General features: G+C 50.2%; 1 protein-coding gene across 1 annotated transcript in view; it reads right to left on the bottom strand.

Moving 5' to 3' along the window:
* The window catches only part of ARAP1 (ArfGAP with RhoGAP domain, ankyrin repeat and PH domain 1), an 87,316-nt gene that overhangs the window by 20,516 nt on the left and 51,715 nt on the right, over positions 1-15,085 (bottom strand). Inside the window, 9 exon segments of the mRNA XM_087965915.1 lie at positions 695-781; positions 952-1,099; positions 2,309-2,414; positions 3,776-3,988; positions 5,014-5,177; positions 6,835-6,874; positions 8,737-8,932; positions 10,400-10,502; positions 11,933-12,068. Of these exon segments, the coding sequence (XP_087822041.1) occupies positions 695-781; positions 952-1,099; positions 2,309-2,414; positions 3,776-3,988; positions 5,014-5,177; positions 6,835-6,874; positions 8,737-8,932; positions 10,400-10,502; positions 11,933-12,068 (1,193 nt within the window).

The raw sequence follows: 15,085 nt of genomic DNA, 5'->3' as shown, positions 1-15,085 counted from the left end.
TAGGATTTGATTGCTTATTGTACCCCATGACTATTATTAAGTGTTGCACCTGATGATTCTGGACTCTTGATGAATGTCTCTTTTCTTTTATGTGCACTGAGAGCATTTACACCAAGACAAATTCCTTGTGTGTCCAATCACACTTGGCCAATAAAGAATTCTATTCTATTCTATTCTATTCTATTCTATTCTATTCTATTTTATTCCATATTTCTATTCTATTCTTATTGTACCCTATGACTATCATTAAGTGTTGTACCTGATGATTCTGGACTCTTAACAAATGTATCTTCTCTTTGATGTGCACTGGGAGCCTTTGCACCAGAGACAAATTCCTTGTGTGTCCAATCACACTTGGCCAATAAAAGAAATCTATCTATCTATCTATTGATAGAATTCTTCTTTACACAGAACACGATCCACCCACTTAATGATTGACCCATTTCCTCTATGTGGAAACACCCAAGCCAACTTTTAATGGCCCAGACAAGTTCACTGCGGTCAAATCCAACTACAAGCTTGCTGTTGGTCAGGCACAACATTAGCCACGGACACCTCAAGGGATGCAAGCAACCAACCAAGAATTGGACCACCACTTGTCTGAAATAGTACAGGGTCTCCTGCCTGAGCAGGGGGTTGGACTAGAGGACCTCCAAGGTCCCTTCCGGCTCTGCAATCATGCGACTCAACTTACCTGCGTCCCGCTGGAGGTCCCCGCGATGCGCATCTTCAAGATGGCCTGAATTTCTTCCTGCTGCTTCCTCATCTCTTCCTCGTCCACCTGTGGGGCGGAAGGAGGAAGATGGGAGGTGCAGGCCAATGAGGGCCCCCTCAACAAACTCCCCCACGCATCCCACCCCACCTCTGAGGCTTTCCCCACCTCCTGTCCCAGGGTCAGCCCACCCAATCTGGTCATGCCCACCGGCCCACACCGTTCTTGGCCAAACCTACACTGAAGATCTCCATGTAGCATCTGATGAGGTCTTCCACCACTTGTCCAGCCTTGAAGTCCTTGCCGTCCGTCTGGAAGAGCGTGGGCCCAAAGACAATGGCCAGGTTGTGGGTGGTCATCTGGTTCTCGTCAGAAAAACACTGGATCCTGCGAAGGAGCCAACACAAGAGCTGTGGGACATAGAGCCCATCCTTATGTGTCCGTCTCAGGAAGGGTCTACAGCAAAGGTGTCCATCCTTGGTCACTTGAAGACTTGTGGACTTCAACTCCACAAATTCAATTCCACTTTAAGACTTGTGGACTTCAACTCCACAAATTCAACTCCATTTTAAGACTTGTGGACTTCAACTCCACAAATTCAACTCCACTTTAAGATTTGTGGACTTCAACTCCACAAATTCAACTCCATTTTAAGATTTGTGGACATCAACTCCACAAATTCAACTCCACTTTAAGACTTGTGGACTTCAACTCCACAAATTCAACTTCACTTTAAGATTTGTGGACATCAACTCCACAAATTCAACTCCACTTTAAGACTTGTGGACTTCAACTCCACAAATTCAACTCCACTTTAAGATTTGTGGACTTCAACTCCACAAATTCAACTCCACTTTAAGATTTATGGACTTCAACTCCACAAATTCAACTCCATTTTAAGACTTGTGGACTTCAACTCCACAAATTCAACTCCACTTTAAGACTTGTGGACTTCAACTCCACAAATTCAACTCCACTTTAAGACTTGTGGACTTCAACTCCACAAATTCAACTCCATTTTAAGATTTATGGACTTCCACTCCAGAAGTTCAACTCTACTTTAAGACTTGTGGACTTCAACTTCCAGAATTCCCCATCCAGGAAGTCGAAGTCCATAGGTCTTCAAGGGGTCAACCCAGGTCTACAGGGAAAGTGGGGCCAGGAAAATACCCTTCCTTGCATCCCAAACACAGAACCAACACAAAGGAAGGTCTGTCTAGCCCTAAAGAAGAGAAGGTTGAAGGTATCACAGAGCACTCTTCCAATTCTTGAAGGACCATCCCAGGGAAGAAGATATGGATTTATCCTCCATAATGCCCAAGGGTGAGACAAGAACCAAGGACTGGAAGCTTTAAAAAAAAGAGGTCCAAACTCAAAATAAGGAGGAATCTCCTAGAGCAACAAAGCAGTGGAGCAACCTTGCTACTGAAGTTGTGGTGGTCCATCAAGAACTGGACAGGATGGTCTGAGGGTTCCTTCCCTGGACAGGGGTTGGACTAGAAGACCTCTAAGGCCTCCCAGCCCTGGGAGTCTAACCTTCTGAATCCAGAAGGAAGAGCCCCTCCAGCTGCCCATTCCAACGTCATCACCACTCACCGGTAGAGATGGTTGATCAGCGCCTTCAGGGTGGCTTTGTTGACAACTGGGAGGCTGTTGAGAAGCCTACGGTAACGGCTGATCCTTTCGGTGGAGTCCTCCACAGCTGTGAAGAGGAGCACAAGGCAGGGAACAAGGGACAGTCATGAACATCATCATCATCATCCTCATTTAATGACTCCGTAATCCCTCGCGGGGTGGAGTCTGGGCCATTGAATGGAGCTAGCAGAGTGTTTTACTGGCCAGATGACTTCCCTGTCACCAGAGCGGAGTTTTGTTCAGCCAGATATATTCTCATTGTGCCCAGAGAGAGAAATAACTGCCTCTACCTAGGATCGAACCCACTGCCTCCTGATTGTGAGGCGAGAGCTCCACCTCCAGGCCACCGCAGCACTCAAGGCCCAACATTTCCGTTGGTAAGCAAGACAGTTAGAAGAATTTCACCCTGTTTTTTTACGGATTTTTTTTTTTGCCACAGCTGTCAAGGGAATCACTGCCGTTGTTGTGAGTAACACGGTTGTTAAGTGAATCTGGCTTCCCCATTGACCCCAAAAGGGGATCACATGACTGCCACCGTCGTAAGTACATGCCAGCTGCCAAACATTTGAATTTTGATCACGCAAACTGTGGAGACGCTGCAACCGTCATGAGGATGAAAAAGGGGAGCAAGTCACTTTTTTCAGTGACGTGGCAACTTTCAACGGTCACTAAATGAACTGCCGTAAGCCAAGGACTGCCTGCATCTCATTTTTTTTTCTTGAAAAGCCTGCCTTTTTCAGCTCTATGGGACATTTCAGGTAATCCTTGACTTACAACCACCGAACGTCTGTTGCTAAGGAAGGCAGTCGCTAAGGGAGTCATGGCAGATTTTGTATCGCCGTTGTCAAGCGAATCGCTGCAAGTGAATAAGGAACTGCTGCCATCAAATCTGGCTCCCTCCACGGTTGTTGGAAGCCGGCTGGGAAGGCCGCAAACGGCGCTCATGTAACCCCGAGGACATGGCCGCCGTTGTAAATACAGGCTGGTTGCCAAGAGCCTCGATTCTGATCCCATGACCCTGGGAAGGCTGCAACGTGCCGGAGCGTTCACGGCGTGACTATTATTATGAGAAAACCCAGGAACAAAACACAGCACACATGCGATACCAGACACCAGAAGAGAGAGGACATGGCCTCGAATGGCTGCCTTTATATAAACACCTCTTAAAGGGATAGAACCCATCCCCAGTCTTAAAGGGAAACACCCATGTTATGCTGAGTCTTTCTTATTGCGTCTTAAAGGAAACACCCATGTTATGCTGAGGATCACCCTATATTGCATCAGCTTCATTGCTGGTCGGCTCTTCAATCCCAAGACTTTAACACAACGGTCGTAAGACTGGTTGTAAGTCTACGTTCTTCCATGCCACTGTAACTTTGAACGAACAGAGGTAAGTCAAGGGCTACACACCTGCAGCGTCCCGCTTACCGGGTATTTTGAGCCAGGCCTGGGCAGAGTCTTGGGTGAAGAGCCCCTCCTGCAGGTCCCGGAAGAACCTCTTCAGGGTGTTGGCCACATCGTCCACCTGGTAGTCCTCCTCCTTCAGCCGGACCTTGCGGGCATCTCTGCGGAGGGTTTCCAGCAGGCTGGTGATCTTGGAGTTCTGACCGCTCTTCCGGTAGATGCCCTCCGAGGTCAGTCCTGCGGGGGGGATGGAGGAGGAGATGGAGGTCTTGCAAAAGGGTTTTCCATCAACCCATTACAACATTGGGTCTGGTCAAGTGATGAACCACTTTTTGACGGGCACAGCTTACAACCATAACTACTACAGGTTGTAACTCAAGGGTTCCCTGCGTCAAATTCTTCTGGTTTGAAATTATTCCTTAGATTTCTAATTATTATTTTTTTGACACTTCTACTTTTTATTGCAAGGTAAAGTTGGACAGAGTTGCTTTGGATAGCACGGGAGGATGGAAGGGAGGGAGGGAAAGAAAGAAAAGAAAAGAAAGAAAAAAGAAAAGAAAAGAAAGAAAGAAAGAAAGAAAGAAAGAAAGAAAGAAAGAAAGAAAGAAAGAAAGAAAGAAAGAAAGAAAGAAAGAAAGAAAGAGAGAGAGAAGAAGAGGAAGAGAGAAAGAGAGAAAGTGGGATAGGAGAAGGAAGGAAGGACAAAAATAAGAATAAGAGACAAAGAGAGAGAGAGGAAGAGGAAGAGGGGAAGAAGAGAGAAGAGGAGGGAAGGTAAGAAGGAAGAAAACAAGAGAGTAAGAGACAAAGAAAGAGAGAGAGAGGCAGAGGGGAAGAGAGAAGGGGAAGGATGGTAGGTAGGAAGGAAGGATGGATGGATTGATTGATGGATGGAAATAAGAGAGTAAGAGACAAAGAGAAAGACAGAGGAAGGGGAAGAGGGGAAGAGAGAAGGGGAAGGAAGGGAGGAAAGAAATAAGTGTAAGAGAGAGACCGAGAGAGAGAAAGAGGGAGAGGGAAGAGAGAAAGGGAGGGAAGGAAGGAAATAGATAAAAGGAAGGAGAAAGAATGGGAAGGAAGGAAGGGGAAGGAAAGAAGGAAGGAAAGAGATAAAAGGAGAAAGAACAGGAAGGAAGAGAGAGGGGAGGAAGGAAGGAAGGAAGAAGGAAGGAAGGAAGGAAGGAAGGAAGGAAGGAAGGAAGGAAAAGGAAATTGGGGCCTCCCTCCCTGCCCCCAAGGCGGCCCTCCCCCCACTTGCTTACCGCACTGTGTGATATAATCGATGCACCTGTCCACAATGATGGGCACATCCATCTCGGTGAGTTGTTGTTCTGGCAAAGTCTCCCCGGAGCTGCTAGCTGCTCTCTGGATGGCCCCCACCCAGCCCAAGAAGGCCAGCCGCCTCTCACCCTGGATGTATAGCGTTCTGGAAGGAGGAAGAGGAGGAGGAAGAGGAGGAGGAAGAGGAGGAGGCAGGTCATGCCACGGTGGGTTGGGCATAATGTGGAAACCATCGGCAAGGCTGGAGAAATAACTTTTCTCTGTGACCCCAGCCCTCATCTAGCCCTTCCTTCCTTCCTTCCTTCCCTCTTCTTTTCCTTCCTTCCCCCCCTTCTTTCCTTCCTTCCTTCCTTCCTTCCTTCCTTCCTTCCTTCCTTCCTTCCTTCCTTCTCCCTCTCTCTTCCCTCTCTCCTCTTTCTCTCATGCTTTTTTTCTCTTTCTTTCTCTCTCTCCTTCCTTCCATTTTCTTCTCTCTTTCTTTGTCTCTCTTCTCATGCCCTTTCTTTTCTTCTTCCTTCTTTCTTCTTCTCCTTCTCTTCCCTTGTCCCTCTTTCTCTCTCTTCTCTTTCTCTCACGCTTTTCTTTCTCTTTCTCTCTCTCCCTTTCTCCCATTCTTCTTCTTCCTCTTTCTTTCTCTTTTTCTCTCACTTTCTTTTTCTTTCTCTTCTTCTCCTTCCTTCTTCCTTCTTCTCCTTCTCTTCTCTCCCTCTTTCTCTCTTCTCTTTCTCTCACGCTTTTCTTTCTTTCTTTCTCTCTCTCCCCTTTCTCCCATTCTTCTTCTTTCTTCCCCTTTCTTTCTCTTTTCTCACGTTTTCTTTTTTCTTTCTTTTTCTCTCTCCCTTCTTTCCTTCCTTCTCCTTCTCTCTTGCCTTCTCCCTCTTTCTCTCTTCTCTTTCTCTCACGCTTTTCTTTCTCTTTCTTTCTCTCTCTCCCTTTCTCCCATTCTTTTTTCTTCCCCTTTCTTTCTCTCTTTTCTCATGCTTTCTTTTTCTTCCTCTTTTTCTCTCTCTCCTTCTTTCCTTCCTTCTCCTTCTCTCTTCCCCTCTCCCTCTTTCTTTCTCTCATGCTTCTTTTTTTCTTTCTCTCTCTCCCTTCCTTCTCTTTTCTTCCTTCTTTTGTTCCGTCATTCCTTCCCTCCCTTTTCTTCCTTCCTTCCTTTTCTTTTCTTCCTTCCTTCCTCTCAGTTCTGTCTCCCTTCCTTTCTTCTTTCCTTCTTCCTTCCTTCCTTCCCACTTTTGTTCCATCCATCCTTCCTTCCTTCCCTCTTTTGTTACATCCTTCCTTCCTCTCGGTTCTGCCTTCCTTCCTTCCTCCCTTCCTTCTTCATAACATTGAAATAAAAAAAAACTGAAAAGGCAAAATTAAACCCTGAATATTTGAATTTTAATTCAATTCAATTCAAATGTTAATTTCCTTGAAAGAAAAAAAAACCATCTTTACAGGTAGTCCTCAACGTACGACCACAATGGGGGCCAGAACTTCGGTTGCTAAGTGAGGCAGCTGTTAAGTGAGCAGCTCCCAATTGGGCAACCTTCTTGCCCTGCTGGATGACTCCCTGCAGCGCATGGTCATGAAGCGAATCCAGTTCACTGTCGGAAGTCAGCTGGGAAGATCCCAAAAGGGGATCCACTAGATCCCAGACTCTGCCCACGGTCACAAAGACAGGCCAATGGCCAAGGGCCCGGATTTTTAATCACGTGACCGCAGGGATGCTCCAACCGTCGCAAGGGCGAGGACCGGTTGTAGGTCGTTTTTTTTCTGTCCCATTGCAACTTCAAACCGTCGCTAAACGAACCGCTTACCTTCTTCTTTCGACCAGCACGAGGACGTCGTTTTCGAGAGCTGCGAAGCAAATATAAGAATGAACGGAGGGCAAGACGTTAATTAATTAAGCCCATGATCCCACAGATCAACTCGGGTGTAAGATCCCACTGACGTCAAAGGGGACCCCCTTCCCAGTGCTGTTCTCAGCAGCCCCCCCCCCAATTCTGTGGGTCCCAAATGGTTTTGACTACAACTCCCATCCTCCCCAGGCGGAGAGGCAACCCTCCTTTCGGAATTCCGAAAAGGGACTTGTATCCTCCGCAGTGAAATCTGCTTTATGGATGGGATTGGAGGTCACTAAGTGGAGCAGAGGTAGGGGAGAGGTCTCCAAAGTTGGCCACTTTAAGGCTTGTGGACTTCACTTCCCAGAATTCCTCATTCTCCTTCCCTTCTTCCCTCCCTCCTTCTTTCCTTCTTTTGAGGCGCTATCCATGTGGTCACTAACAATCAACGCTAACCTCTTCCCTTTCCTCCCTCCCTCCCTCCTGTATCCTTCCTTCCTTCCCACCCTCCCTTCTCTCACTTTTCTTCCTTCCCTCCCTCTCTCTCTCCCTCCTGTATTCTTTCTTCCTTCCCTCTCTCTTTTCCTCCTTCCCTCCCTCCTGTATATCCTTCCCTTCCTTCCCTCACTCCCTCTCTCACTCCTTCCTTTCCTCCCTATCTCCTGTATCCTTCCTTCCCTCCTATATCCTTTCTTCCTTCCCTCCCTCCTTCCTTTCTTCCCTCCCTCCTTTCTTCCCTCCCTCCCTCCTTCTTTCCTTTCTTCCTTTTTCCTTCCTTCCTTCCTTCCTTTCCCCCTCCCTCCTTCCCTCTCTCACTCCATCGTTTGCCAAGTTTGTAGACCCCGGAAGGAGAGCAATGGGTGGGTCAAACTAGAAGCACCCAATGAGTTGGACCCCACCCACCCACCCACCCATGCCATCGGTCAGCGTGTCCACCCTGGGACGGAGCCAGTGGTGAACCCCTCCCGTGCCCCTTTTTGCCTCCTAGGCCTCAGGGAAGGCTCCTGGGCGAAGCAGTAAGACAGCGAGGGGGATCCCGGCACAACTGATCGTCAGAACAGCTGATCATTGGGACCGCTGATCATCGGGACCGCTGATCGTTGGAACAGCTGATTGTCGGGACAGCTGATCGTCGGGACAGCTGATCGCCGGGACAGCTGATCGCCGGAACAGCTGATCGCGAACAGCTGATCGCCGGAACAGCTGAACGCAGAACGGCTGATTGTCAGAACAGCTGATCGTCGGGACCACTGTCGCGAACAGCTGATCATTGGGACCGCTGATCGCGGACCGCTGATCGCCAGAACAGCTGATCGCAGAACAGCTGATCGCCGGGACCGCTGATCGCCAGAACAGCTGATCGTCAGAACAGCTGATCGCGACCGCTGATCGCGGAACAGCTGATCGTCACAGCTGATCGTCAGAACAGCTGATCGTCAGAACAGCTGATTGTCCAGCTGATCGTCGGAACAGTTGGTCATTGGAAGAGCTGGTCATTGGGAGGGGGGGAAAGAAATACCTTAAGGGGTGACTGGGTGGGGGAGAACGCAGTCAGCAATGTCGGGCATGCATGATAAGGACTGACTGGACAGGGAGGGAGGGGGGGCAGGTGGAGAGGGGAGAGCCCAGCCAGGGCCACGATTTGCCAGTTCTCTGAACTGGACAGAATCATAACCACCAGTTCTATAGAACCGGTCCGAACCGTAGAATCCCACCCTGGACGTAAAAGGGCTCCGTCATATGGCCAACCCAATTTTGCACCCTTTTCCTGGTGGTCATTCAGTGAGTCGCCATGGCCGTTAAGTGAGCTGCCACGGCTCTCTGAGATGCTTCCGGCCAGAAGCTGAGCCGGCCCGGGTTGGTTGCGCGTGGACTCACAGAGCTCCTGTAGCTTCCGCAGCTGAATGGTCTCTTCTTTGTCGCTGCCGTCCAGCAGGGCGTAGAGGGTGGAGCCCCCCAGGGCAAACCAGCCCTCCTTGGCCTTCTCCAGGCTCAGGCCCCCCTTGTAGCGCAGGCGCCCCAGGCGCTCAAACTCCCCGGCCAGGAGCCCTTCGGCCGCCGGAGGGAGGAAGGCCTGCAGGGAGGGAGGGAGGGAGGAGGGGGGTTAGGAGGGGAGGGCCAGGCCCACCCTGCCTAGGCAGACCTGCCTCCCTCTTTCTCCCTGCGTGGTAAAGAGAGACAGCCCTAAACCCCCCCCCCTCCTTCTTTTGGGGCTCATACGGTCACTACGGTTCAATATCAACCCCTTCCCTTCCCTCCACCCTCCCTCCCTCCTCTATTCCTTCCTTTCTTCTTTCCTTCCTTCCATCCATCATGCCTCCCTCTCTCCCTTCTTCCTTCCCTCTTCCCTTCCTCTCCTTTCCTAATTTTTCTCTCCCTTTCCTTTCCACCCTTACCCCCCTCCCTCCCTTCATCTTCCCTCCTTCCCCTCCCTTCCCTAGTCTCCTTCCTTTCCTTCCTCCTCCCTTCCTTCTTTTCCCTCCCTCCTTCCTTCCTTCCTTTCCACTCCTTACCCCTCCTCCCCTACCCTTCCTTCATCTTCCCTCCTTTGCTTCCTTCTCAGTCTTTCTTCTTTTCTTCTTCACCCTCCTTCCTTCCCTCTTCTCTCCCCCTCCATTCCCTAATCTTTTCCTCCTTCCTTCCTTCCTTCCTTTCCACCCTTACTCCCCCTCCCTCCTTCCCTCCTCCCTTCATCCTTCCCTCCCTTCCCTTCCTCAGTCTTCTTCTTTTCCTTCTCCCTCCTTCCTTCCCTTCCTCATTTCCTAATCTTTTCTTCCTTCCTTCCTTCCTTCCTTCCTTCCTTCCTTCCTTCCTTCCTTCCTTCCTTCCATCCTTTCCACCCTCTCCCCCTCCCTCCCTCCCTTCATCTTCCTCCTTCCCTCCCTTCCCTTCCTCAGTCTTTTCTTTTTTCCTTCACCCTCCTTCCTTCCTCTTCTCTCCCCTCCATTCCTTAATCTTTTCTTCCTTTCTTCCTTCCTTCCTTCCTTTCCCACTCCTCCCCTCCTCCTTCCCTCCCTCCCTTCATCTTCCCTCCTTCTCCTCGCTTCCTTCCTCAATCTTTCTTCCTTCTCCTCCCTCCTTCCTCTTCCCTCCTTCCTCTCCCACTCTCTTCCCTCCTCAATCTTCCCTTCCTCCTCCCTTCCTTCCTCCTCCATTCCCTCCTTCATCTTCCCTCCTCCTTGCTTCCTTCCTCAAACTTTCTTTCTTCCTTTTCCTCCCCTCCTCTCTTCCCTCCCCTTTCCTCCTCAATCTTCCCTTCCTCCTCCCTTCCTTCTCCCTCCCTTCCCTTCCTTTCTTCTTTTCTTCCTTCACCCTCCTTCTTTCCTTCTTCCCCCTCCATCGCCTAATCTTTTTCTTCTTTCCTTCCTTCCCACCCTTACCCTCCTCCCTCCTTCCCTCCCTCCCTTCATCTTCTCCTTCCCTCGCTTCCCCTCAATCGTTCTTCCTTCTCCCTCCCTCCTTCCCTCTTCCCCTTCCCTCTTCCTTTCCTCCCTGCCTCCTCCCTCCCTTCCATCCATCCATCCCCAAGGCGGCTGCTCACCTTCGCCAGGCATTTGACCCACTCCCGGATGGCCTTGGGGTTGTCCAGGCCAAAGAGGTAAAGTCTCTCCGCCTCCGTGTACATCTCAAAAGTATTTGCATACCTGGAAGGGGAGACGAAAGACGGAAATAAGAAGGATTCCCTGAGCAGAATGAGGGCCTGGCGGTCCCTGGTGCTCCCTCAGCCGAGTGGTTTTTCTTGCAGGCCTTGCACAGCCCAACTAGGGAATGTCATCAATGCTAGAAGGACAGGAGGTTTCTGGAAAGGAGGAAGAGGAAGAGAAGGAGAAAGAGGAGAGGGAGGACTGTGGGGTCCCGGGTGCTCTCTGAGCTGGGTTGTTTTCTGGCAGACGTTTCATGACCCAACTAGGGAACATCATCAGTGCTAGAAGGGAGGAAGGTTTGCAAGAGAGGAGGAGGAGGAGGAGAACCAAGCTCAGAGAGCACCAAGGACTCTCACCATCCTCTTCCTCCTTCTCCCTCCTCCCTCTCTACAAACCCTACCGCCTTCTAGCACGGATGATCTTCCCTAGTTGGGTCATGAAACGTCTGCAAGAAAACAAACCCAGTTCAGAGAGCACCACCCAGGACCCCACAGTCTTCCTCCTCCTCCTCTCTGTAAACCCCCCTTTGGGAGGGCCAAACATGGGCTGAATCAGAAGTTCCGAAAGTCCGGAAACGGGCCTGTTTCTAGCTTCCAGAGCCCAGCGGAGGCTGTGCTTGCCTTCCCAGAGGCCCGAGGGAATCCTCCGGACTCAGGTGGAGGCGAAACACGGCCGTCCCAGAAGTTCTGGTAGGCCCCGCCCACCATTTATTTTTTTTATTTGCTTTATTTATTTATTTTATTTATTTATTTTTGTCAATTTCTTACAAGATAATAGGTGTAAGTAAGAACATCGTCATGAATACATGGATACATATAAGAAAAATAAAAGAAGAATAAGAGAAACAATAGGACAGGGACGGTAGGCACGTTGGTGCGCTTATGCACACCCCTACAGACCTCTTAGGAAAGGGGTGAGGTCAATAGTAGACAGTCTAAGGTTAAAGTTCTTGGGGTTTGGGGAAGAAACCACAGAGTCAGGTAGAGTATTCCAGACATTGACCACTCTGTGGCTGAAGTCGTATTTCCTGCAATAAAGTTTGGTGCGGTTAACTTGAGTTTGTATCTATTGTGTTGCTCTTGTGTTGTTATGGTTGAAGCTGAAGTATTCATTGACAGGTAGGACATTGCAATGTATGATTTTATATACTATATTTAGATCGGACCAAAGGTGGCGTAGTTCTAGATTTTCTAGGTCTAGAATTTCGATTCTGGTGGCATAAGGTCTTCTGCAACGAGTAGAGGAGTGGACAACTCTTCTTGTGAAATATTTCTGGACTTTCTCAACTGTGTTAGTATCAGATACGTCATGCGGGTTCCAGACTGATGAGCTGTATTCGAGTCTTGGTCTAGCAAAGGTTTTGTATTCAAACATGGCCCCGCCCTGTTTGAATCCCCCCCACCCCTGTATGGAAGCAGCAGCCGGCTCACCCATGTGTGTCCGGCGGGGGAGTGGCGAGGCAGACGACTTCCTGCATCCGGAGCTCTCCGTTGGGGACGGTGTGGGTGTTGCTCTCGTAGTAGTTGAAGAGCCCCTCGTGCAGCTGGCACCAGCGGCGGCTGAACTCTGGAGGGGGGACATCCACGGGGGAGGAGGGGTCAATGAAGGAGAAGGCGGAGCCAAGGCAGAGAGGAGGGGGCTGGAGGCTCTGCCACGGGGGGGACACGCTTGGGGGCCCCTTTCAGATGAAGCCCCAAGGAAAAGAGGTTTCCAGGGGAGGCCCAGGAATCGACCCAGAAGAGCAGAGGCCTCGCCGGAGAGAAAATCTCTTCCCCTTTCAGGGCACCTGGGGGTGGGGGGCCAAGCCCCCCCCCCCTCCAAACAGGCTTTGCAACAGGATGGTCCTAAGGACGACTTTGCACTCACGAGGAACGGGGCAGGTAGAAGAACGGAGGGAGAGAGGGAGGGAGATAAAAGGAAGGAGAGGGAATGGGAAGGAAGAGAGAGAAGAGGAAGAAAGGAAGGAGGGGGGAAGGAAGGGGAGGAAGAGTAGGAGAAAGGTAGGAAAGAAGAAAGGAAGGAAATTGAAAGAGGGAGGGAAGGAGAAGGAAGGAAAAGGCAGAGGAAGGGAGGGAGGGAGGGAAGGAGAGGGAATGGGAAGGAAGAGAGAGAAGAGTAAGGAAGGAAGGAGGGGAGAGGAAGGAAGGGGGAAGGAAGAGTGGGAGAAAGGAAGGAAAGAAGAAAGAAAGGAAATTGAAAGAGGGAGAGAAGGAGAAGGAAGGAAAAGGCAGAGGGAGGGAGGGAGGGAAGGAAGGAGAAGGAATGGGAAGGAAGAGAGAGAAGAGTAAGGAAGGAAGGAGGGGAGAGGAAGGAAGGGGGAAGGAAGAGTAGGAGAAAGGAAGGAAAGAAGAAAGAAAGGAAATTGAAAGAGGGAGAGAAGGAGAAGGAAGGAAAAGGCAGAGGAAGGGAGGGAGGGAGGGAAGGAAGGAAGGAGAGGGAATGGGAAGGAAGAGAGAGAAGAGGAAGAAAGGAAGGAGGGGGAGGAAGGAAGGGGGAAGGAAGAGTAGGAGAAAGGAAGGAAAGAAGAAAGAAAGGAAATTGAAAGAGGGAGAGAAGGAGAAGGAAGGAAAAGGCAGAGGGAGGGAGGGAGGGAGGGAAGGAAGGAAGGAGAGGGAATGGGAAGGAAGAGAGAGAAGAGTAAGGAAGGAAGGAGGGAGGGGAGAGGAAGGGGGAAGGAAGAGTAGGAGAAAGGAAGGAAAGAAGAAAGAAAGGAAATTGAAAGAGGGAGAGAAGGAGAAGGAAGGAAAAGGCAGAGGAAGGGAGGGAGGGAGGGAAGGAAGGAAGGAGAGGAATGGGAAGGAAGAGAGAGAAGAGGAAGAAAGGAAGGAGGGGGAGGAAGGAAGGAAGGGAAGGAAGAGTAGGAGAAAGGAAGGAAAGAAGAAAGAAAGGAAATTGAAAGAGGGAGAGAAGGAGAAGGAAGGAAAAGGCAGAGGGAGGGAGGGAGGGAGGGAAGGAAGGAAGGAGGAGGGAATGGGAAGGAAGAGAGAGAAGAGGAAGAAAGGAAGGAGGGGGGAGGAAGGAAGGGGGGAGGAAGGAAGGGGGAGGAAGAGTAGGAGAAAGGTAGGAAAGAAGAAAGGAAGGAAATTGAAAGAGGGAGGGAAGGAGAAGGAAGGAAAAGGCAGAGGAAGGGAGGGAGGGAGGGAAGGAGAGAGGAATGGGAAGGAAGAGAGAGAAGAGTAAGGAAGGAAGGAGGGGAGAGGAAGGAAGGGGGAAGGAAGAGTGGGAGAAAGGAAGGAAAGAAGAAAGAAAGGAAATTGAAAGAGGGAGAGAAGGAGAAGGAAGGAAAAGGCAGAGGGAGGGAGGGAGGGAAGGAAGGAGAAGGAATGGGAAGGAAGAGAGAGAAGAGTAAGGAAGGAAGGAGGGGAGAGGAAGGAAGGGGGAAGGAAGAGTAGGAGAAAGGAAGGAAAGAAGAAAGAAAGGAAATTGAAAGAGGGAGAGAAGGAGAAGGAAGGAAAAGGCAGAGGAAGGGAGGGAGGGAGGGGAAGGAAGGAAGGAGAGGGAATGGGAAGGAAGAGAGAGAAGAGGAAGAAAGGAAGGAGGGGGAGGAAGGAAGGGGGAAGGAAGAGTAGGAGAAAGGAAGGAAAGAAGAAAGAAAGGAAATTGAAAGAGGGAGAGAAGGAGAAGGAAGGAAAAGGCAGAGGGAGGGAGGGAGGGAGGGAAGGAAGGAAGGAGAGGGAATGGGAAGGAAGAGAGAGAAGAGGAAGAAAGGAAGGAGGGGGGAGGAAGGAAGGGGGAGGAAGAGTAGGAGAAAGGAAGGAAAGAAGAAAGAAAGGAAATTGAAAGAGGGAGGAAGGAGAAGGAAGGAAAAGGCAGAGGGAGGGAGGGAAGGAAGGAAGGAGAGGGAATGGGAAGGAAGAGAGAGAAGAGTAAGGAAGGAAGGAGGGGAGAGGAAGGAAGGGGAAGGAAGAGTAGGAGAAAGGAAGGAAAGAAGAAAGAAAGGAAATTGAAAGAGGGAGAGAAGGAGAAGGAAGGAAAAGGCAGAGGAAGGGAGGGAGGGAGGAGATAAAAGAGAAAATGGGAAGGAAGCAAGAGAAGAAAAGGAAGGAAAAAGCAGAGGAAGGGAGGGGGGAGGGAGGGAAGGAAGGAAGGAGAGGGAATGGGAAGGAAGAGAGAGAAGAGTAAGGAAGGAAGGAGGGGGAGGAAGGAAGGGGGAAGGAAGAGTAGGAGAAAGGAAGGAAAGAAGAAAGAAAGGAAATTGAAAGAGGGAGAGAAGGAGAAGGAAGGAAAAGGCAGAGGGAGGGAGGGAGGGAAGGAAGGAAGGAGAGGGAATGGGAAGGGAGAGAGAGAAGAGGAAGAAAGGAAGGAGGGGGAGGAAGGAAGGGGGAAGGAAGAGTAGGAGAAAGGAAGGAAAGAAGAAAGAAAGGAAATTGAAAGAGGGAGAGAAGGAGAAGGAAGGAAAAGGCAGAGGGAGGGAGGGAGGGAAGGAAGGAAGGAGAGGGAATGGGAAGGAAGAGAGAAAGAGGAAGAAAGGAAGGAGGGGAGGAAGGAAGGGGGAAGGAAGAGTAGGAGAAAGGAAGGAAAGAAGAAAGAAAGGAAATTGAAAGAGGGAGGGAAGGAGAAGGAAGGAAAAGGCAGAGGAAGGG

The sequence above is a fragment of the Notechis scutatus genome, chromosome 5 (assembly GCF_049901735.1).
Source record: "Notechis scutatus isolate UNSWTSFEM ecotype Mainland chromosome 5, rNotScu1.2, whole genome shotgun sequence".
Taxonomy (NCBI): Eukaryota; Metazoa; Chordata; class Lepidosauria; order Squamata; family Elapidae; genus Notechis; species Notechis scutatus.
The sequence above is the reverse complement of the archived record's forward strand: the minus strand, read 5'-3'. Positions and strand labels throughout refer to the sequence as shown.